Genomic DNA, 24,177 nt, shown 5'->3' with positions numbered 1-24,177 from the left:
GTGTTACTGAAAGAACCGTTCATTCTTTCAAAGTCAGCTGCACGTGCTGGGAATGCAAAATGGGATTGGCAGCTTCTGCCACCGTTTTATTCGGTAAGATATCATCATCTCCGCACCGTGCCCAATTTCATGGCAAGCTCCTTTAAAACGCGCAGGTTTCAAGTATTTTCTCCCCAAAACGTGGACATTTACATCCAAACGAGTTGTTTATGTGTTTCATGGTTTCGACTGCCCAGCATTTCCTCTGTATCGTGTGTGTGTTTTTGCTATGCAATGTGGCTTTGTTTGACTGATGCATATGAGAGCAGCGAGAGCGTTGTTTAATGCATGAATGAAATGTCCGCATTGGGACAAATCACTAAGCCAAGTCACCCCTGTCTGCGTCACTGTTTGTTGATGAGCTGAAAACGTACAATAAAAGACTTGTCGCAATTCAGATGGAGTCTGGAACAGGCTTGTGCTCGTGACCCACATTTTGAAATGTCACAGTAACGCTCTGCTGTCGAATGAATACAGAGAGCAACAGTGGGACAACGCCAGGCAGATGCGCTATTGTCAAAACAGCAAACAATGTCTGAATAGGGCACACAGTAAGTTGTAATAAATCACACTTGACAAATAGGAGTGTCAAATTTAGTTAAAGTGAAAGTCAACCCAATTATGTATTTATTTATTTTTAACAATGTGTTCTATGTGCCTTCACTAGTCTACCCACGGCATTCTGATTGATATTGTGTTTGTGGGAAATGAGTAATAAATTCCGCCCGTTTTTATCCATCTCAGGGGGCGGCCATTTTGTCACTTGTTGTCGACTGAAAATGACATCACCGTTGTTCAGATAATGACCAATCATGGCTCAACTTCAGAAAACAGGTGAGCCCATGATTGGTTGTTACCTGAGCAACTGTGATGTCATTTTCATGCGACTGAAAGTGACAAAATGGCCGCCGCCTGGGATAGCTAACAGCAGGTGAATTTTGCTGCTTAGCTCATATTCCACGAATGCAATATTAATCAGAATGTAAAGAAAATTGTGTGGTTGACTTTCGCTTTAAGGTCTGAATGTACTGGATTTTATTAGGCAATTTATGTACATACCGTATGATTTACAGTTTTATCTATTTTGTAACCTGGCGCATATTAACCCAATGCTCGTTTGGTTAGTGGTTAGCTGGAGAGCTACGAATGAGTTGCCTACTTTGGATTATTATTGACCTCAATCACTTTGGCTGTGTGTCACAGGTTGTCAAGCAACTAAGAAGTCTGGTATCCCGGCCCTACGAGAAATCCCATCTTCAATAACAAGGGACCGCATTTCCCTGCGGGACCAGTTGAGGAGCTCTTCCACTAAGAGGATTGTTTCCAGTGCCAGCACGTCGAGCCTCTCTACCCTGGCAAAGCAAACGCGCAGTTCAACAAAGTGTCGCGGGGAAGCAGAAGGCCAGGAAAGGGGCCTCCTAGAATGTCAGGTTAAAGAGCTGTTGGCAGAAGCCAAGGCTAAAGACTTGGAGATGAGCAATCTCCGCATCGAGTTGCAACGCTGCAAAAGTAAAGCCTCCACTTCTTCCCCGTTGCCGTCACCTGTCTCGGTATCATCTCAAGATCTGTCTGCAGAACAAGAGGGAAAGCTCACAGAAGTTCTTGTACTGGTTCAGGAGCTGAGGGAAAAGAATGCAAAGTTTCAGAGAGAGCTAGCAAACCTCCGAGAGGAAAACCAAGCGCTAAAGCGAAGGCTTCTCTCTTTTGAGACTTTACCACTGCCCGGTAGCCCTCCTAAACCTCAGAATGGCCTGGCGTCAGATTCCAGCCCAGCTGCCGGTCTCATTAAAACATCCGACTCGCCTTCGCCCGACTCGTCGGAGTTTGAGAAGATCCCACGCTCGGAATCCATTAGTAGCAATGTCAGTAGCGAAGCCGCTGCAGGCGGCCCTGACGTGTCTGTACGGAGTCTGACGGAACAGATACACAAGATGGAGGAAAAGCACCACAGCACCGCAGAAGAGCTACAGGCCACTCTGCAGGAGCTCGCCGACCAGCAGCAAGTGGTGCAAGAGCTGACGGCTGAGAACGAGCGTCTGGCTGAGGAGAAACGCCTCCTGCAGACCTCCCTCCAGCAGCAGAGAGAACGCTTAGAGCTGCTCTCGCAGAAGAACGAGGCGCTGGCTAGCCGACTTCAGGAGCAGGCCCAGGCCCAGGCCCAGAGGGAGGACGAGTTCAGGAGCCAAGGTCCCCGACTTGCCGAGCTCGAGCAAAGGTACGGCGAGCTGGTGGAGAGCTCCCGCTTTGAACGGGAGAAGCTGGTGAACATCCAGCAGCAGTTGACAGGCAGCCTACGAGCTCTCGAGGAGGAGCACCAGGAGGCGCAGGGCCAGGTGCACGGCCTGCGAGAAGAGATGGACAGGCTACGCGGCCAACTGAACCGCGAGCTGGAAGCCGGCGGTGAAGCCGCGCAGTCGGCGGAAGAGCAGAGGGCTGCCGCCGACTGCCTGCGGGTGGAAAACAGTCGGCTGAAGGCACAGGCGGACATAGAGAGGCAAAAGGTGGCTGAGCTGAAGGCCATGCAGAGCGCCAGTGACAGTAGCGAGCTGCGGAGCCTACTCAAGACCGCCCACGCCGAGAGGGACCGGCTGGAGCTGGAGCTGACGGAGCTGAGGCAGGACCTGCTGCGGGCCCACGATGAGACTGAGCACGCGCAAGCTAGCATGTCCAAGGTATGTGGGTATCGCAGAGAATTGAACAATTGTGTACTCGTGAGCCGGTTTATTCGCATGTGTTCACAGTTTGAGGCCTTGGCGTGTGTTTGCCCTGTCTGTATGACAGTTCAGATCCTTAACTCAGAAATGCACGCACAGGTGGAGGCCAAAGGCCAGCGGGTCCAGGAGAGAGCGGAGATGAGGGAGGAGGAGCTCACCAAGCGGCTGAGTGCCTTGGAGGAGGCGGGCGTCCTGACCGAGAAACAAGTCAAGGACATGAAGGAGACCATCTTTGAACTGGAGGACCAGGTGGAGCAGCAGCGGGCCATCAATCTCCACACTAATCAAACTGTCCTCGACTTGGAGAGTAGGTTTTTACAAATTACTTTACAATGTATTCCCAACATCTTTACTAATCTCTCCCATGCGCCATCGTGACTAACAAGCCCACTTTATGCTATGAGTCTCGCAGACTTCGAGAAGTTGTCGCTAAAGACCTTTGGTTTGTGTTCGCAGATCTCGTTAAAAAGTTAGAGGAGCAGAAATTTGAAGCGGATCGACAACTGAAAGTTTTTGGCCGACAGATGAAGGTACGAGTGTTTGGGGATATATTAGCCCCTTTCTACTCTCTAATTATGTAACATAGCAGATTGCGTTTTCATTGCACTTTTGTAAGGAGTATTTTGGATTCACATCGCTTTTTTTTTTTTTTTTTTTTTTTAAATGGCTGACATGTCTTTTCATTTTCTTATAGGAAGAAAAAGATGAGTGGCGTCGGTTCCAGGCCGATCTCCAGACAGCAGTGGTGGTTGCCAATGACATCAAGGTGGAGGCTCAACAGGAGCTGCGTACACTCAGAAGGCAGCTGCAGGAGGAGCAGGATCGCAGTGCCAAGCTTTCTTTAGACCTGGAAGCCCTGCAAGGTGTCAGGTACAATAGTCGCATCTCACAGGCCTCTACGGGTCAGGAGCATTGGGATGCTTGTTTAACGGCACAGCAGTGCCAAATTCCTATCGAATGGCGTATTTTAAAGATAAATACAAGTACGAATGCATTCCCAGCCCTCTATTCCTAAGTGGAAAAAATGTTTGCAAACATCCCGCCTGCTATGACTGCGCCCCATCAAGCACGTGTTGGCGTAAACGTTATTCAGCTCAAATCGTCCGATCGCACACGATTCAAACATTTCAGTTGAGTTCCTGGGATTTATCCGACGCTACTTTTTGTACTTCTTTTAAGCTGCTTTCCTCCTTTGCACTGACCAATGCCAGGCAAAGACACTCCCACCTCGCTATCCACAACCACTATGCATGGAATCCTTTCTTTTTTTCTTTTTTTTTATCTGTACAAGATGAGAATGCAGCTGCGGTGGCATACACTGCATATTTATGCACTGACGCAGCACCCAACAATTAGCAATTAACATTTAATTTGGAAGGAATCCATTCAGGATGTATTGGTAGTGTCTTTATTCTGGTGCCAGGCAGGAAGTGTGCTTGTTAGAAGTACTCATTGGCTTTTATTTTCGTAACATACTGGAACTGTGATTGAACCAAGGCTTTAAAGTGGAGGTCAACAAACTTGTTTTTTTTCAAGAATATATTCTGTGCAGGCACAATGATTGAAACAAGGCATTCTGATAAATATTGCGTTTGTGGAATACGAGTTAATCCACCTGTTTTTAGCCATCTCAGTGGGCGGCCATTTTGTCTTCGGGAAATGACATCACAACCGCTCGCAACGACCAATCAGCTGTTTTCTGAAGCTGAGCAACTGCGATGTCATTTTCAGTCAACGGCAAGTACCAAAATGGCCGCCCCCCCGAGATGGCTAGATTTTGCCTGCATAGAACATATTCTTGAAAAAAAACACGTCTGCGTTGACTACCTCTTTAACACTCGCCTCACCGTTGTACCTCTTTCGACAATTTCTTTTGGCAATCTATTCTGAGCCTTGCTGCTGTGGTGCTCTGTTAATCTGTGCGTCCTGTCATTGTGTCAACAACCATGAAGCCGCGCCTTCATCCGTGTCTGCACGAATGTTCAGCGTCACCTCACAGTTGTCTTAACATGACATTTCGTGTCGTCCTTATCAATATACTACACCACTAGTTGTAGACCGCGGCTAAATCAGCCAGCTATGCCCAAGATTAGCTGTTACGCTGCGTCCGCTCCCCACCTCCAGCAACACCCTTTGATGCCTCACAAAGATGTCTTTTGACAAGACTCACTATGTAAAGTCCAGGTGAGTTCGCTGCCCTGTTCGTCTGCCTCTCCTGGTCTGTGTGCTGCTGCTGCTCTCATCTCAACTCCCTTATTGTTGTCTAGGTGTTTCTCACCTTCAGCTTCTTTGACTCCTGTTCTTCACTACACTGGCTAGAGGCATCCGCAGGACTAGCTTTTTTTTCCTTTTTTTTTTTGGCAACGCTTGTCCTCATTCTATTCAAAAGAATTATGTCTTGTGCCACCTGCTGTTCTTTGTTAGAATAAGCCCTAGAGTTTTTGGGGGGTTTTTTCCCCATCAGCGGCTAGGGGTGCTCAGCATGACCGGATAAAGATGCAATGCGTCAGTTGACTCACTTGTAAAGCATCTTTATCATTGTACATTTCAGACTTCATTAATGACCTAATAATTTATGCATGGGGTAGACTTTTGGTTACCATCTGATTTAGAAAATGGACATCAGAACTCTTAAAGTGGAAGTCAACCCAAACATATTTTTCAAGAATGTGTTCTATGCAAGCCCACTAGTTGAAACAATGCATTCTGATTAATATTGCGTTTGTGGAATAAGAGTTAGCCCACCCGTTTTTAGCCATTTATGGGGGCGGCCATTTCCTCACTTCTGTCGACTGAAAATGACATCACAACTGCTCAGGGCTCAGGTAACGGCCAATCACGGCTGTCCTGTTTTCTGAAGCCAAGTCGTGATTGATCGTTACCTGAGCCCTGAGCAGCTCTGATGTCATATTCAGTTGACAGAGGTGACAATATGGACGCCCCCATAAATGGCTAAAAATGGGTGGATTTTGCTGCTTAACTCATATTCCACAAACGCAATATTAATCAGAATGCCGTGTTTCAACTAGTGGGCCTTCTGGGAACATATTCTTGAACAAAAATATGTTTGGGTTGATTTCCCTACTTTAAGGTCTGCAGTTTGACTGTAGATGTAGCAATTTCATGCCAAGAATCTAAAAATGTGTTGATCCCTGTCTTTCTGTTTTCAGAATTGTCCCTGCAGCAACATTTGATAACAAGACAGCAGTCGAAGGACACTAGTGATGTTCATTTCAGCACCTTGTGGAGATCAGGCAATTTTAATGCACTTAAGTTAATACTTAGAAAGGAAACATGGTAACCAACAAGCATCAGTGCAAACTGTGAATGCTCTGTTTTGCTGCATAAATATTGCAGTTTACAATTTATCCATGTCTTTGAAATGTACATGTTTTTTTAGGTTTTGTATTTTGTTTTTTGATTGAATGTCGCATGTTTGTTTATTGTGTGGAATTTGTTACAGTATTTGTCTTAATACTTTCTTACAAAGTTAAGTGTGCCTTTTTAAGATGAGTTGTTGTATTTGTTACATAAAGTGTTTCCGATTTTAATTTACTGAAAGTATAAGCACCTGTATCACACACTGTTTGTGGTTCTCAACTATTTTACCAGGAAAACTATACATTATTACATATTGTATTGCCAAGACAAATTAGCTGTTGGACTGAGGACTGCACATGTTGGATTAAAAAAAAAAAAACACACACACACACACAACAACATTGTTATTATTTTTCTTTTTTTGTAACTCAGGTGGCGACTATGAGGTGTAGTAAATGGATGGATGGAAGAAAAACAATGGGCCTGATTCACCAACCTAAGAAAGTTTTTAGAAATGTTCTTAAAAGGTCCAAGTAGGATCAATGAAGGGTTCTTACATTTAAAAAGCCTTTCTAATGACGATGATAGAATGGTGTGTTAAATCCTACAGTTAAATGCAGTACACATTTACTTTGGCTCAATCATAATATGGATAATGTCTGTATTTTGGAGAATATTTATTTATGCATTTTGTGTGCACAATTTGGACTTAAGCGTGTGACAAATGTGCTGGGTTGGTGAATGAGGCCCAATGCGTTTCGTCTCTAGTGTCCAAAAGAATGCAATGCCATATTTTGCCAATAGATGGCACTATGTAACACCATTTGGTGAACCGGCGACATCTCTGCGCATCGACTCGTATTTGCTCTGTGTACTGTACTTACATCCAAGATGGCCTGTTGCCCAAAAATTGATTACATTTGTAAGTTAAAAAAAAAATAATAATGCAGGAACAAACAAACCTCAGTTATTTCTACTGTCTTTAAGCAAAAAAAAAAGTATGATCATTTTGGTTTATTTGTGACGCATATCAGTAAGACCAACTTGACTGTGCTACATGTAACAGACCACAAAGACTGCATACTTGCTTGTACAAAAATATTGTTTGTCATTCGTAACAATTCACAAATAAATTCTATTATGTGCTTTTGTGTCTCTGTCAGCCGATGTTATGAGTCCAACGTTACGGCCATGGAAATTTGGCGTGAACTCTTTTTCACCTGTCAACCAATTTGTAACTTCCAAAATACAGCTGGAGCAAGCAGCCATTTGGACAACACGAGCTACTCACTGTCCAATTGTGTCCACTGTCTCCGTCAGGTCTCAAGGTGATGATGTGAAACAGTCCACTTGTGACGGCAGCCGTAAGTGGCGCGGCGTGAGCCCGAGCCCGCCTACTGACGCCAATGGTAATGCCCACGCGGAGCCAGGAGCTACTGTCAAGTCCCTCATTAAGTCATCTGATACGGGTGCACAGAGTGAGCGACTCCACACGCAAACACGCACCGCCGTGCAATACCGCGACAGCAGCGCATCCTTTGTGGAGAACAGAGCGTTGCTTTTTATTATTGATAAATTCATCAATTCTTTCAGTGTATGATGCTGCTCTTATGTCTCTCAGACGGACCGGGCCTCACAGTTCAAATCCACAGCTCACCCAGAAGCCCCCTAAGTGGAATCCCAATGCGCACAGCACCGGCCGCCGCAGTCTCGCCAATCCAAGTTAGTGCAGGACAACTTGGCTCTTTTCAATAGTATTTATCTATTCTTTGGCCCTTTTGCAGTGCTGACTTTCAGCTTACTTGAATACGACCGTGATGCTTTGTTATTGTTGCTTCCTCACTCATTATTTGATATGCTCTGTTTTATTCCTTTCAGAGGCAGTCGTACATAAAGCCCTTGTCAAAGTTGCTGGAAAAAAGAATCAGCCATGGAGACTTTGTTCGTCCGCACAGTATGTAACACAGATGATCCTAATCAGTAAAGTGTTGTTATTGTTATTATTGGACAGCCATATTCCACAAAAGTCCAACTGAACACAAATCATAGGTGGAGGCCAGTATCTTGGCAACAAAAAGGGCAGACCGTGTACAGACAAAAAGCACAGGTGTATTTTGCTGTCACACTTTGTCAAGTAGAAACAATTTCCGACCTTGCAGAGCTTTATGGGACATGCAAACTCTCTATATTGTCACTGATTGACTTTGCAGTAGTCAGGGGACCCTCTAATGAACATATCCATCAAATGTGTTCTTTCCAAAATACTGTACGTCATCACGAGTGTCTGACTGATCGCTCTGATTCCCCAGATACAATTTCAAGCTGTGGAAAAGACACAAAACCGAACATGCTGATGAGGAAAAGTCCATCCCTGGAGTCTATATTCAAAAGTCCCGCTTCCCTGAGAAGCCGCACATCGTCTTTTAGCTGCAACCAGGCCAACAGCATGTTCAGGTGGGTCAGGGCTGTTGGCAGATATTCTTGTCAGCTAACGCGCGTTGTGTAAGTGGTCAAATCCACAAACGCAATACACAATGATTTTTGGTGCAAGCACACAATTTGATCTAGACATTCAAAATGTGCTATGCATCTGGAATGGAAAAAAAATGAAAGACATCCTTTTTTTAGCACTCTAAATTAGTATATTCTAATGGCCTAGGTATGTTGTCTTTTGTTAGGTGTTGCTGTATAGGGCTTGTGAGTGCTGAGATTTTTCGATTAATCAGTTTGAATCGATTTTTAATCGTTTTTCGCTTAATTCTTACACCCCTACGTGGCCTTCATAATGTCAACACAAACTGTGGGAAAAAATGAAGTACAGTAAATGTTGACTTCCTCAACCATTATTGTATGTGCACTTTTCAAAATGGATTGGATGTACCTTTACTGGAGAGGGACCACAAACAAATCATGTGAGGGTGGCAGGTGTCCCGTTTCCCAAGCTGAGCACAACTCAAACAGTCCACTAATAAACTCTTGGAGCTGTCGCTCTGTTTTTGCTAGTCACACACAACTGCAACTGATAACATTTAAGGTAGCCGGCCGCTGTTGGTTTTGTGTATTCATATAGACATTGTGCAGTATTTGGCTTTTGAAAGCCCCCATGTTGTCATGAGTGAGGCCAGTCGACGACTTCTACTTTGGCATCCCTCAATCTAGACACACCCTCAGTTCCGCAATCATACTGTTGACATTGCTAACCCGTCTGACCGGTGTCACGTCCCATATTCCCCATCCATTCATTAACAGCAATATTAAAACACACCCCCAGTGCTTTTCACTTGGACGATAATTGTCAGTGAAGTGTTGTTAATGTAGTCCCTTGTTGCGACCTTCCAAACAGCGGCTTATTACTGTTTTTGGTATGGTACTCGGATGGTTACGCAACTCATATTATTCGTTGCTGATGAAATTTGCATTGCTAAGCGACGCCTCAAAGAGAGAACTCGTGAATTTAACAGCCGAGCGGCGTGACGCGTTTACCATATTGAGAGCAATGACCGGGGCTTCGCGCTTTTCCCATGGCTCCGGATACAACACAAACACCGCCGAGATGACCTCGGGAACAATATCCGTGTCATCGAAAAGCACACTTCATGTACTGTGAGCGTGTGTTTGATCGTTTCATCGTGTTTATTCTTTTTTTTTTTTCGGATTCTGCCGCAGCATGGAGCCCATTCATACCGGGGGAGTATATGGTCAGGGCTATGATCCGATATTTGCACTTTTACATTTGACTCAAGTAGACTTATCTCCTCCTATCGCACCATCTGTCTCTCTCTCACTGTGTACTTTGTGTTTCCCCTCATGATGGTGTGGAAAGTATGGACCCTTTGGCTGCACTCGCGCGGGAGTATGGGGGATCTAAGAGGAACGCTCTACTGAAGTGGTGCCAGAAGAAAACACAAGACTATCCGGTAGGGATCACAGGCCAAAGATCTTTCTCACGTCCGAGTTGAGCCCGGTCGCTTTCACGACGTGCGTTTCACTGCGTTGCTGTTAATTAACTTGGGTCGCAGTTCTTCGCCAGTGGATTGAAATTGTTTATCGTGTTAACTTGTTCCACACATGTAAACATAAATCTGCCGACCCGGCATTTTCAAACGTCAATGTGTGACGACCCGTGAGCATTAAGGTTTGCCCACCCCCGAGCGAGTCAGACCTATGATGCAATCATGACATGGCGTAGCCGATAACTATGGCTAGGTTCACGCCGCAGGAAACTGCTGGCAGCAGGGGATCGAATCTATAAAGTTGTTTTGAGTAACACTATTGACTTTATAATTTACTTTAATTTAATCCACCTTGAAACATGGAAGCATAAAGTGGACATTTATGGCGATCGTAGTAATTCAGCCACGGCTCAGATAGATTCATTTTTTACGCACGGTCAAGGCGTGACGTCATCGTTAGTGATGTCTCCATGAAATGAGATGTTAAAGCCTCGCCTCATAATTCCCCCCAAATACTGTATTTATTTCTACCTGCTACCTTAATCGCTGGACCAGAATTTACTTCCGCAAACACGTCGGGTGTGACGTCATCTCTTCTTCTGCGCATGCGGGCCGCTTTGACGACGCATGTGTTCATACAGCGGACAAGACCGAGGTCGCATTCATAATGTAATATGAACGCTTACACAAAAAAAAAAAAAATTGGATTAAAAAAATAAAATAAAAAATTGAGCATTAAGACCTGCGGTGTGAACCTAACCTTTGTGTTGATAAAACACAGAATGCTCTGTGATGACAACACGTAGCCTAATAAGGTTGACCAGCGACTCTAATAGCATGCCCGATAAGATGCTGGACCATTAGATAGAGATTCACGCAAATGTGTGTGGTGTACTACATGAAACAGGAGACAGCTCGTACGTGGAATTTAATTTGATTTTTAGATGGAGCCGAATAAAGTAAATCAGTTTAAACCAGCTGTCTCGGAAGGCAGCGCTGAAAACAAAACATAAGCGCAGCTCCATGTCACCAGTGTACACAAATTCAAGCTTAGAAAACAAGTTTAAACAGGATTAAAACGACTTAGTGAAGTCACAGCTGTTGTGATGTCCTCGCAAAGCGTGGCCTCACCGCATTCCTCGTCTTTCAGCAGGCCCACTAGGTGAAACACGGCATTCTGATGAATATTGCCTTTGTGGAATGTGAGTTAAGCAGCAAAATCCCCCTGTTTTTAGCCATTTCTGGGGGCGGCCATTTTGTTACTTTTGTCGACTGAAAATGACATCACAACTACTCGGGTCAGTAGTTGTGATGTCATTTTCAGTCGACAGAAGCGGCAAAATGGCCACCCCCAGAGATGGCTAAAAAGGAGTGGATTAACTGTTTATTAAACAAACGCAATATTTATCAGAATGCCTTTTTTCAACTAGGGTGCTTGAATAGAGCATATTCTTGAATAAAATATGTTTGGCTTGACTTCCTCCTGAAGATGATTTGACATTCTCTGTTTCAGTCTCACTGTAATCTCTTCCCTCCAGGGCGACTTGTTGTTGATTCGGACAGTGCTCCTTGCGTTTATGGATTTGGTCCACATCCGCCATGTGCTCAACCTGTAATTGGATTCTGTCCCTGATAATCAGGCAGTTACCTATGGAAGAACATTCACAGCAATTGTAACGATCCTATTCACCGAAGACTTTCTAACTCATTGTGTATCGGATTAATTCCTGTTTCCTCTGAATTTGCCGCATGTTTACCTCGTCCATCCAGGATTAGGGAAATCCAACTGGGATTGAAAGGGAGCAAAATTGTTGTCAGGGGCGGGGGGCAGAATCTGCGATATTCCGTGCGTCTGTGCGCTCTATTTACTTGTGTCAAGTATCGCGTTTATGCAACAGTTTGTGTCCACACTATGAACACATTTCAACTGAGGTACAAAGCAAATCTGTGTGATTATATCTGCATACAAAGCTTGATGTCACACATACCAGAATCAATAATGGAGCAGGAAAGATAAGTGGGTGGGGGCGGGGCGGGGCTGTCATCATCACAAGAGGAACAGAGAGCACAGCGGAGCTTGTGAACTGATTGTGTCCTCTCATCTTACACGGGGCTGTGCAAACACACATGCTTATTTACTGCTTGTGTTTGAGAGTGACAAAAAAAAAAAAAAAAAAAAAAGATGAAAGGAAAGACAATAGCCTACGTGCTTTAAATCATGCATCGGGCTGAGCCTCAGGTGAATTTATGCGTGTGTGTTTCGCAAGTGGGAGAGGTTTGTGCGTGCGTGCGCGTGCGTGGCCACACACCGATGAGTGAATGAGGACCTTAAGCTGCCTCCGATTGACTCTGCCCTAACTCTGGGGGACCACAACGCTGAGGGGCCACTCGCAGGAAATTGGGAGTTGAAAAGAGGTCGTTAGCACCTTGGCTCTGAAGTTGACTCAATACTCGCAATATGACGTGTATTGGCAAGCAGAACAATTGAATGGTTTTCCACTAGATGGCAGAAGGGACATCGCTAACTTGCATTTCCACTTTTTCTGACATTTTTGTCTGCTCAAAAAAGGGTTGGAAACGCTGCATTAGAGCAACATTTTGGTGATCAATTCATTATTTTTAAATGCCTTATATTTGTAATTGTAAGAATTAATATATATATATATATATATATATATATATATATATATATACATATATATATATATATATAATTATTGGATTTGTATAAATTTTATGTGACAAAAACTATGAAACGTTTTTCAATATCAGTATCTTTAAGAATAATATATATATATATATATATATATATATATATATATATATATATATATATATATATATATATATATATATATATATATATATATATATATATATATATAAAATGGAACATCTATAGTGAGTGTTGTTCCTCTGACCACAGACAACAGCACCTGAGTCGGTTGCCGTGTCAAACCGAATTGAGCGGCGTGCTTCCTGGAATACGCATTTGTCTCCTGTATATTTATCCGGCACTTTGATGTCCCATTTTAGCCTGCAGATGCTTACAAAACATTTTCTCATTAACCGTACAAGCCAAACAAAAATAAAGGCCCTATTTGTTTAAGATGCGAACAATGCGCAAAGGCTGCCTGGGAAACGCTTTCTGGCTCTCACACGCAGACACTCAAACCCGTAGAAAGACAGGAAAAGACCCCCCAGGAGTGGAAGGAATGGAGGTCAGACCCTGAATGAGAAAACAATGTTTAATCAGCAGTGTAAATTCTGCTCATTTCATTTATTAAAATGATTATAACGCCTCAAGAGGAAACAGATCACACACAGACAGAGTTAAAGGGACACACAAACAGTCGGAGAGGGGAGGTCAGAGGTCTTTCACAAGGTCACCTCCTATCTGTCTACAAACCAGGTGCCATTTTTCATTTGAAAGCCCAAGTCCTTACAGTTGAGCTATTGCCGCTCCAGGGATACATGGATAGCGTAAAAGGATGGTGATCTGCTTCACTGGTGTGAAACTATAAATAAGCTCGTAACATGTTTGCAGCGTCACTGTTAAACCAGCAGTTGTCTGGGTTCAACAGGAACATACTTGTATTGCTATTGCGGACAGCCGCTGAAGTGCTGACTCAGCGCTGAGAGCACTCCAAGCTTCTGTCGAATAACTCCATTATAACAATAGCAGGAAATGCCGTGCTGTGTAATTCAAGGAAAATGGAGTCATTTGAAATGTTTCCCGATGAGCAGATTCATGGCCAATACAAAAAGGTAGCTCCCCCACAAAATGGCCGCGGTTTTGCCAAACTGACGCTTTGAGGAGCTCTCTTCGCTGTCTGAACGCGTTGTGAAAAATGCGCGAGTCCAATGTCGCAATACAAGCCAAACTCGGCACAATCGGTTGTGTTGTATGTTAAAGGGCTACGCGGGGGTCCAACTTTGTGACCTTCACCTGGCTTTCATTTCTTGTTCATGTTTTCTTACAGTGATTTTCCATTTCGGGTGTCCTCCTTTTGTCATTCTTTCTTTTTGTCCTGGTCGCTGCTGCGCTCGTGGTGGCGAGGTAAAGTGATTGTCTGACAGCAAATATACTGAGCTCATCACTCACGCAAGCTTCTCAGGCTGTCTCCTGCTTTCATCCCTTTAGTCTGGTGGCATTTTTAAAAACCGCACCCGCGACATCCTCGTCATTCTCTGTTACAGTGTGGCTTTTTCTCTCTTCCTCTTTTTTTTTTTTTTTTTTTTTTTTTTTTTACACTTTTGCATCTGACTTCAATAGCTCAGTATCGTAACGGTATTAAAGTATTGGTTTATTGAATGCCTGGAGAACAGTTAAAAGCAATGAGCACACCTAAGAAGGGGGTCATGGTGACGTCATACGACACCCCACAAGGCACCGCCTCTTGAAGGCAGACACGTACAGTACTTACTATACGTTCTATGCTTGCATTTTTTTTCTTTTTGTTCAAATCAGGCCCACTAGTTGAAAAAAGGTTATATGATTACAACAAAATCCACCCGTTTTTTTGCCATCTCCGGGGGCGGCCATTTTGTCACTTCTGTCGACTGAAAATCACAGACAGACGTCATAGCTCATCTTCAGAAAACAAATGAGCCGTGATTGGTCGTTATCTAAGCCCCGAGCAACTGCGATGTCATTTCCCGTCGACAGAAGTCATCAAATGTTTGTGGAATATAAGTTAAGGGTTACTGAAAATGTCACTGAAAATGACAGAGGTAACGACCAATCACGGCTCAGCTTCACAAAACAGGTGAGCCTTGATTGGCTATTTCCTGAGCCCTGAGCAACTCTGATGTAATTTTCAGTCACAAAATGGCCGCCCCCGGAGATGGCTAAAAACGGGTCGATTTTGTTGTAATCATATTGCCTGGTTTCAAATAGTAAGCCTGCATAGAACATATTCTTAAAAAACATATGTTTGGGATGACTTCGGCTTTAAGCTCGCCCACTGGCAGGACTTTAGAAGTTAGTTGCCTGTTAATTGTTAATCATATTTGCTTTTCTAGTGACCAAAGATCTCTAAGCAACTTGTTCTGCTCTTCCTTCATTGGTGGTCCAGTCCTGCCCTTCTTCTCTCTCCTGAGCCTGGAAAAAAAAAAAAAAAATCCATGGCGCTGCCTTTTTTTTTTTTTTTTTTTTTTTTGCCAAGCTCGACGCTTCCTGTCGCTTGATGCCCTGTTTGCTTTTCTGAGCCGGCTCACAGCGAGCTGCTCTTGTCTACTGCTGTTTTAGCATGCATGCCTCTCTCCCGAATCGCCACAACCACCTCTGGCCTCTATTATCCCCCGCCCACCCCAGGCCATCATTTCAGACCCACTTTCAGATTCGCACACACTCACACAAACACACGCATGCACGCGCCGCCCTCCCCAGCTTCCCTCGTCTGTTTATTTGTCATTATCTATCGTTGTCTCAGAGTGTCTGCATTCTGACTCGCCTTTCATCACTGCGCATGTGCGCTCTGTATGTTACGCACTCAAAACAAACACAGGGCTGCTAGTAATGCAGCAAGAAAGGATAGTTGGCGAATGAGGGTTGACAGGGCTGACCGTCAAACTTAACATAGACGCTGTGACTGATGGATGGTTGAAAGTGACAGCAAACCACGCTCACTTGCAGCCTCTCAACTACCATCAACCGATTTCCAATATGAACAGGACAATGGGTGGAATGACGAAATGATGAAGACGAAGCATTGTTGTATAATGTACGCAGGCTGTTTGCGCGCTTTGATCTTTGCTTGTTGTTCGTCTCTAAAGTGGAAGTCAACCCAACCATTTTTTTTTTTTTCAAGAATATATTCCCAGCAGGCCCACTAGTTAAAACACGGCATTCTGATAAATATTGCGTTTGTGGAATAAGTGTTAATGCACTCGTTCTTAGCCGTCTCTGGGGGCGGCCATTTTGTCTTCTGTCGACTGAAAATGACATCACAGCTGCTCACAATGACCAATCACTGTTTTCTGAACATGAGCCGCGATTGGTCCTTGTGAGCAGTTGTTGTGATGTCATTTTCAGTCGACGGAAGACAAAATGCCCGCTATCATTTGTTAATTAGGACGGAATCTTCCAGCAATCTGAGGCTAACTCGGTATTAAAAATCAATTCTTACTTGTTCGGGAAGCTTTGGTCACTGACGGTTTTGGTGGACAAAGTACACACATTATCATGGTCCGATGTTACTCGAATTCAAAGTCAAAATAGCTAAGTTAACATAAAAAGTACAAAAGTGTTTACTTGGAAAAATACATATTCAAAGTACAAAAGAGTATGTCCTGCACGTAGTAAACAACCCACACATTTCAAACTACTTGACTCATTTTTTTTTAGCCCCGCGAGGACAAATGTAGAATTTTAGATTTGGCCACGGTGAGAGAGAAGAGAAGCATCATCCTTCCTCTCTGCCTTCCATTTTACTTGAAAGGTCACTGCACAAACTGAGGGCCGGATGTATAAACGACATGGAGAGACATTCCGGTGAACATGTCTCATTAGGAGCCCAGGCATTATTCACGGTTGTGTGTGAAAGCTGATTTTTTTTTTTTTTTTTGGTATTGGTTTCCCCCGGACCTCAGGAGCTGTGTAGTTTTTTGTGTCCAATCAGGTAGCTAATTGCATTGGCCTGCAGTCAGATCAATCCTTTGATTAGATATTTGGAATGAAAATCAGCTGGACTCTGGTCTCGGGGGCACAGACTGATGACCAGCCGCTTGAAGCGTCAATAAACAAACGTCTAATCTGTCACTTGTGGTAGCGCTGCAACTCTGACTCGAAGGCAGATACGAAACTCCCCGACGGTTTGTGTAATGTGGCTGAGCTTCACAGATGCACACACTCACCTCTCTGCTACTTGCTGCTGATTAACATCGCTTCAGTAATTCCTCTTGCACAGCGGTCAGGAAATCGGGCTAACTTTCCGCGTTACTCGCTAGGTCTATCTTATATTCTATGTTATATAAAAAAAATTAAAAATTCCTTTTGAGTTATGAGCCATTGCTGTGAGTTTTTTTTTTTTTTTTTTGGGGGGGGGGGGGGTTGCTTTGTGCTGTGAGCCCAAATTTGCCTGACAAGCAAGCCTCAAAAATGGAGGGAAGCGGAAAACGTAAGCGGTGCGCTTTCAGCTGTTTATTGAACAGGACAAATGATCATACACACAAATACAAAATAAAAAAAAACAAAACACGTGCAAGGAGCATGGAGCGGATGCTAACAATCGCGTCACTGCAGCTCCTGGTCGCACTCGCTAGGCCACGCCCCCTTAACGGCACATGCGAATATAGCCTAGTCAATTGTATTTATATGGCGACAATCCACATCACAAGCGAAGGGCATTCATTCCAGCTGATTTAATGGCCTCTCCTTCAGGCTTTCAGATTGTTGTGATCTTGTCATTGTTTTTGTTTTGTTTCTTTGTTGGTGACCTCCGTCTTTTTGCTTTTTTTTTTTTTTTTTTTTTTTGGGACAGAATATTGATGTGACCAACTTCAGCAGCAGTTGGAGTGATGGTTTGGCTTTTTGTGCCCTCTTGCACACATATTTGCCCGCCCACATCCCCTACCAGGAACTCATCAGTCAAGATAAGGTACAAAACTACAGGAACAGGAGCGCACAGACACACGCTCGACCACGACTTGGTCTTTATCCACTCATCCACGCGTTTAATCCAGTCATCAGTGGCTCACGAGCTCCCGCTTTCATAAGTGAAGAAATCCGCGTTTATGCATAGTTTTAATGTCACAGAGGCTACTCTTTCCGATTTGAAGTTTTGACAAGCGAATCGTTTCATGGGACCAACGTTAGGCCATTAAAATAAGCCCCGAGGGTATCTACAATCTCTTCGCCCCTTGTTTAGCCACGCAACATACTTACTTTATAAAGTTAGCTACAGTACTTTTTATAGTTTGGAGAAATTCAAAGACTTTTGAATGCAGTACTTGTGCGGTGATAGTCACATGGTGGGAGCAGCGGTGGCAGTCCTGTGGCTGCTGCATTCAAACATAAGTCAAACACCTGCACTTCTTCATCCTAAGTGACGAATGAGTCATGCGCGTTACATTAAGCTGACGACAGAGACACGGCGCTGCCACCGTGCTGAATAATTCAATAGACGGGAGTTGACTTTAATAACTCTTGCTGAGTGACTTCACCCTCGGGGCCCAAACAGCCAAGCAGCTCTTTCCAGTGCAATCTGTCCTTCCGCTAATCCCATTACTGGCCCTCTCGCCCTTTATCATCAAATGTTTTTGCCCGAGATTGTAATCGATGGCCACAGGTTTTAGGCAGGAAACGGGGAAACATGCTCTTTTCCAGACAGGCGACATCAGAACTGATTTAATAATATCATTAATAGTGGAGTACTTTATCATCCAAAATGGAGCGGCCAGTTTGAAGGCCAACATGATGAGTTCAGGCGCTCGCTTGCCTCCGTTTATCGGATAATCGGGGGGGGGCAAGCCGAGCGGACAGAGTGCAGAACAACTTTCAAATGTTGTGTCTGTAACAGTACTTGAGATTACAAGGTGGGCCAAAAATGATATCTCTTTCCGCAGATTGAAGGAAGTTATGTCTTTTTTTTTAAATATATTCTGTTATTGAAAAGAAGACTGGATAAGAATTGGAATCATATTTTTATACTGTATCAGACGGAAATTAGAGGACGCCCCGTGATATTGTACAAAGCCCAATTCCAACTTCCAACTTAATTGGAATTGGATTCTAGGAATGAATTTCCAGTTTAGCTCCAATCGGAGTCCTAACATATACCAAAGCATTTTCAAAAAATGTAATCCGTGTATCTTCTGTGCGTGTATTTTTACACTTTTATGTGATATTACTGTCTACTGTTTGATGTGTTATTGCTACAGTACAATGTGCGTTGTGTAAATGTGACAGTGTGATTTATTTTTCCTTCAGATACGGAATCTGACTCTGGCTTTTCAGGCTGCCGAGAGCATTGGCATCAAACCTTCCCTGGTGAGTAGCGATGGCAGGAACACAGAAGGGTTTTTATTTTATAGATTACACTTAAGAACAGGCATTTGTCAGATGCTTTATGGGTGAGTTGTCTTCGGATTGTGTTTTGAAATGGCAATTTCTGTTTTGCTAGATGGCCTTATTACACTCTTAAAACTTATCAGCAGAGCTGTTGTTAAAAATAATACCAATAATTTTTATTACCAACATTTTTGAAGATGAAGATGAACAACTTACCCGGACAGCAAATCACTCACGTATCGCCAGCTTTTGGGAGGAATCCTTCTACCTCCAAAATTTGTTAGAATCTTGTTTAACCGTTAACATTACATCGTCGCAAGCCATTTCCAACGCTTTAGATTGGTTAAAATTTTTTTTTTTAAATAACACACACATGTGGTCTGACCAATAATTTGATCAAATTGTGACATAGGAGAGGTTTTGGCCCAACACCAGTGATATGTTTGGCAAATATTTTACCCAACTGGACATTTTCCAAGAATGTTACATGAAATTTCAGTACACGACACAAAATGGTGACTTGCTTCAGCTCTTCAGCCTGCCCAAGTGCACATTTTCAAACCAATCTAATGGGTTAAAATAATTAACCCAACCTTTGGAAAAAGTAACCCAATTTGCTCCAGAGCCACAGCAATTGGGTTAGGAAAACAACCAAGCATTTTTTAGTATGTACACCCTAAAAACAGTTGGGTAAAAAATAACCCAACTATTATGGGTTAAAGGGACCAACTGCTGCCAGTGGCGGAGCTAGACTTTTATCCTTGGGGTCGCCAGGGGGTGGCCAAGGCTATTTCAGGGGGTCCACAGACAACAATAAATTTGTTTCTCGACTTATCAATTGCAATCGAGGTGTCAAATGTTGAAATGTACATACGTCTAAGACTTAGGTCACGGATAGTTTGGGACCTGGTGATGATCCACTGACCTGGTGATGATGGGCTGTGCTGTATTGTGCATTCTCTCTCCAGACTAGTCCCGGGAAGGGAGCTGCCACCTTTGTCGCCTGTGTCCCCCCTCAATGGAACTACATTGTATAAAAATAAAAAAATATTAGTGGAAGCAAAATAAACATACAACCACCATTAAAAAAAACAACACACATCAGTAACCAACACAAATATCCAAAAAATAAAAATAAAAAATAAGGGTTCCTTACATTTTTTTAAATAAAATTCCAGACCCTCCCTAATTCCCAGACTACTCAGTATTAAAAGGCAGAAATCTTTTTGTGACATTTGAGTAATAAGATGTATATCATGTGAATAGATTATGCAATTCATCATGCAAATCATTTGCTTATAATTATTCTGTATTTGTATGTATTGAATATTGTATTTAGTATCTCGCAAAATTATTTCCATGAGATTGTAGATAGGTGGTGTATGCAAAATAATTAATCCAAACATCTTGAAATAACCCAGATGACTATTAAGATAAATATATTTCCAAACAATGGTTTCCATTTTCCATACTACTATAGACCTGGAAATATAGAAAATCAAGTTCCGTACCAGGGTAGGAAGCGTAGGACTTGAAATGACGACTGAAGTGAGCATGTGACTGTTCCTATGCTCTGACCTGGTGATGGGCTGTGTGTATCAGATTCTCTCTCCTCCTGACTCGTCCCAGGATGGGAGCTGCTCGCAGACCTGAATTCTGGCTGTCTGCCTGCCTCATCTTTTCCTGACTTGGTTCTCTTTAAAAAGGGGTCATAAATCTTCTCCCCCTGCCTTTTCATTCTCAACTGACCCTATGAAAAAATAAGCCTGTCTTGTTAATTAACCTTACTACTAGCATCACTTATAAACAATGTTATTAAATCCCTACTTCAAGCCTAAAAACGTCAGTGCAAATAAACCACCGTAGATGAAAGTTGAATATTCAGACTTTTAAGATAGTTGACAGCAGGCTAACTACCGCGTTCACGTTACGTTTCACTTAAGGCAACAGAGCATGAAACAGCCAAATGAAAGCCAAATGAATTAAATGTGGATGTTAATATTGAGCGGCTGTTGGAAGCTAGACGCCATGAGATATAACGTTAACGTTTGCTTTCTGCTTGTAGCAACAACAAAACATATCTACAAAGGTTATTTAAAACAGTGACTCATCGACACCAGCGTAAAACCTACTTTGCGACGAGGATTTCACTGTCCATGAAAGGTATACTTCGTCTCCTTTTTCGTTACTTTGTTGATTCTTCTGTCGCCAAATAACCGACTCAAATCAGATTCGAATCTTCCTCTGTTTTAGTGGCGATTCTTCTTCTCTCAATGAACGTAGATTGCAACGGTTTGTGGTGCATAGCGCCAACTACTGTACAGGAGGGACTTAGCAGTCGGTGCCGCGATATGTCAATCATCTGGGGTGGCACCTGGGGGGGGTCCAATCAGATTTCAGGGGGGGGGGGGGTCCAGTGCTACCCCGGCTGCCCTCTGGCTCCGCCAGTGACTGCTGCTTGGGTGAATTTTACCCAACATTTTTTTTTGCACAAAACAAACCAAAATTGGATTGTTTTGCACAAACAACAACAACAAAAGGTCAAAGTAGAAGTTTGTCCCCTTTTGACCCATAATTGGGTTGTTTTTTTACCCAATTGTTGTGTGTCCCTATTCAGTTATAATTCGAAAGAAAATAATGCAGAAATGAGTTCATGCTATTAGATTTTAACTGGACCTCTTGCTGCTATGTCATCATCCTACTGGTATCTTCCACAAGAACCTTGAATTCTTTCACCAAACAGTTTAGTCTGAATTCCTTCAAACCATCCCAATCTGCCTTATCAGGACTGTGCGAGTGGGGTCCCCTCTCATCTGTTTTGACAGCAGAAAAGCAGCCCACTGCGTTGCAAGCGTGAAATGCCAGAAATGTAAATTTGTGCACTCATGTTGGCTGGCTGTTCTGTGACTTTTAACGGCAGGTTTACAGGAAGTACGCATGCTGCGTTTACAGTAACGATTGTGTATCATCTTGCCGCCAGTGGGGAACAAGTACTTTGTGATAATCCATCTACAATTTATGGTGTGTGTCTGTTTTTTGTAGATGTTTGGGGACAATGTCAATTTTTGTCTCAGGGCGGGCCATACGACAAATGAAAGTGATTTAAATACAGTACAAAAATAAGTCAAACAGCTCATTTGTTGCGTACTGTATCTGCAAGAGACAGAAAGACCGCCATGAGGACTGTGTGATGTGAAAGAATGTTCCATCCTGACCACACTAAACAATTTTTTGCGTGCACCTGGCTGCAAGATTGGAAATGTTCATCATTTTCTTGTCCAACTTAATGCAGTGAAACCTTTAAAACTGAACACAGGAGGCTCCAATTGGATTTAGAATCCATTTTTCTTGTTGCAGGCTCAAACAGTCGCCGTCATAAAACTTTTATTCTCTCTATTGACAATTTCTAAATAAGATTTTGACCAAACTGTGCTTGCTCTGAGCAGAACATTCAGGAGCTGATGAAGACTGATCGGCCCGACTGGCAGAGCGTCATGCAGTACGTCTCTCAGATCTACAAATACTTTGAGACCTGACCGGCGTCTGCACTACATGCACCTTCCCGACAAGACTCGCCTCGTCTCCTGCTTGGTGCTGGACACTTGAGCCCATTTTTTTCCGGAGGAGCTGTTTTCTACAGCAACACATTCAATCACAATGTTAACCACTCTACTAGCACATTTCTACTCTTACAAGCTAAAAGTGGCAAAGTTGAAGACATGGTGTGTAAGCAAAGACTTTTTTTTCCCGGTGTAGACAAAAAGTTAAGGCTGTTCGGGTGAAACTTTCAGGTGAATCCGAAAATACATTATAGCCTTTGCAGGTGCACTTAATTTGAGCCGAGGTGTTTGATGCTATCGGCTCACTTCCTGATTGAAGCCTTACAGTGGTGAGGTACTGTTGATCAGTTGTTAGTTGTGTTGTTTTGGTCTAACGAAATCAACATGTGAACAACGTGACCAAGTGGACTGTTTTGATTGCAATTTCCGGTTGAACCTGGAAATGTAACAGGACATTCATGGGGAAATGTTCAAATTAAGTTCACCTGCGACGTGTGACGCGAGGAGCAGAATTTGGTCACAGAAGCAGACATGGTAAAGTGAAAGTCTTTATACGCAAACATACAAAGCAGTCACAACAGGTTATTGGAGAAAACTAAACATTTTGACATGACAACATGTCACTGAACATGAACTCAAACTACTGAGAGACTGAAAGACACCAACTAGGACAAGGTCACAAAGCTTACGGCGCATCTCTGATTCATCCAAGTTTCTCGCAAAAAGACAAACATTCCCATCGTTTTGTGAGTGCCGCATAACTTGTTCCTTTTTTGTACCTTCTAAAAGTTATTCAAAGTGTTCCCTGACTTTCAAATGTTGTGCCAAATGACGCGTGTTCAAAGTGTACATGACTCATGACAAATGTGTGTGAGATGTTGCTTTTAAAAGTACCAATCCGCTCGTGCCGGGTGTAAACAACGTGGAGCAGTGGAGATTGACTGCTTGTGCTTTCCAACAACTTGACAACTATTGCGGAATAGTTAGTAGAATTATTTTCCCGTCAAAAAGCATTCAGCTTTGTTATACCAGAGCTATTGTGAGCCATGAACGGCAACGGCGCTGTGGATGGATTTAGCATGTGTTTGAAATATGTGTAATTCCACCATGGTAAATGTTGGAGATGACAATTTAAATATTTTCCTATTATTCTCAGCACATATTGTCACTTTGGAAGTGAAACGTTATTTATTTACGTGCGTCGTGACACAAAAGTGCAGTTTTCTATTTTAAGAGCTGTTGCATTAATAAAGGAATGTCCATTTTTTTTTTTTTTTTTTATTATCAACACTCATTTAAAGCAGCCTGTCCTCAGGGTGAGGAGGGCATAAATTGGCTCCCAGTTCAGCTGATTGTCATAGAAAAGAGATATTTTATTGACTGTCAAGCAGGCACACAATTTTTGGGCTTTTATCAGGATGTGTGAAATACAGATATTTGTGTTAAAAAGAAAAAGACTGGTAAAAGCTGTATTGATCCACCGCCTTAAAAGTTCAAAAGTATAGACTGAAAAAAAGGCTATGTGTAAGTGGCCCCCCAAGGTGATGGGGAATATCTTGCTTCACCAATCTGTTGTC

At 43.1% G+C, this 24,177-nt stretch overlaps 2 protein-coding genes across 6 annotated transcripts in view; one reads left to right on the top strand and one right to left on the bottom strand.

Moving 5' to 3' along the window:
• The window catches only part of timm22 (translocase of inner mitochondrial membrane 22 homolog (yeast)), a 43,764-nt gene extending 22,458 nt beyond the window's left edge, over positions 1–21,306 (bottom strand). Inside the window, exons 1-2 of one of the 2 annotated variants that reach the window (XM_086057094.1) lie at positions 21,173–21,306; positions 19,966–20,064 (exon numbers count right to left, since the gene is read on the bottom strand). The gene's annotated coding sequence lies outside the window, so the exon portion shown is untranslated. Of the gene's footprint in view, positions 1–19,965; positions 20,065–21,172 lie in introns of those variants that run through there. The other variant, XM_086057095.1, reaches the window with a different exon arrangement.
• Positions 1–23,867, top strand: part of specc1 (sperm antigen with calponin homology and coiled-coil domains 1) — a 44,225-nt gene extending 20,358 nt beyond the window's left edge. For 3 of the 4 annotated variants that reach the window (XM_086057034.1, XM_086057035.1, XM_086057037.1), the window contains 12 exons: positions 1,243–2,711; positions 2,853–3,060; positions 3,210–3,283; positions 3,448–3,623; positions 7,395–7,552; positions 7,696–7,796; positions 7,953–8,028; positions 8,384–8,528; positions 9,898–9,991; positions 17,512–17,628; positions 18,960–19,019; positions 22,487–23,867. In XM_086057034.1, coding sequence (XP_085913160.1) covers positions 1,243–2,711; positions 2,853–3,060; positions 3,210–3,283; positions 3,448–3,623; positions 7,395–7,552; positions 7,696–7,796; positions 7,953–8,028; positions 8,384–8,528; positions 9,898–9,991; positions 17,512–17,628; positions 18,960–19,019; positions 22,487–22,576 — 2,768 coding nt within the window. In that variant the 3' untranslated portion in view covers positions 22,577–23,867. The remainder of the gene's footprint in view (positions 1–1,242; positions 2,712–2,852; positions 3,061–3,209; positions 3,284–3,447; positions 3,624–7,394; positions 7,553–7,695; positions 7,797–7,952; positions 8,029–8,383; positions 8,529–9,897; positions 9,992–17,511; positions 17,629–18,959; positions 19,020–22,486) is intronic. The other variant, XM_086057036.1, reaches the window with a different exon arrangement.
• The last annotated feature ends 310 nt before the right edge of the window (positions 23,868–24,177 follow it).

Source organism: Filicampus tigris, chromosome 17 (assembly GCF_054856515.1).
Source record: "Filicampus tigris isolate MCC_2025a chromosome 17, RoL_Ftig_1.0, whole genome shotgun sequence".
NCBI classification, from domain to species: Eukaryota; Metazoa; Chordata; class Actinopteri; order Syngnathiformes; family Syngnathidae; genus Filicampus; species Filicampus tigris.
This window is presented reverse-complemented; position numbering and strand designations above follow the sequence as displayed.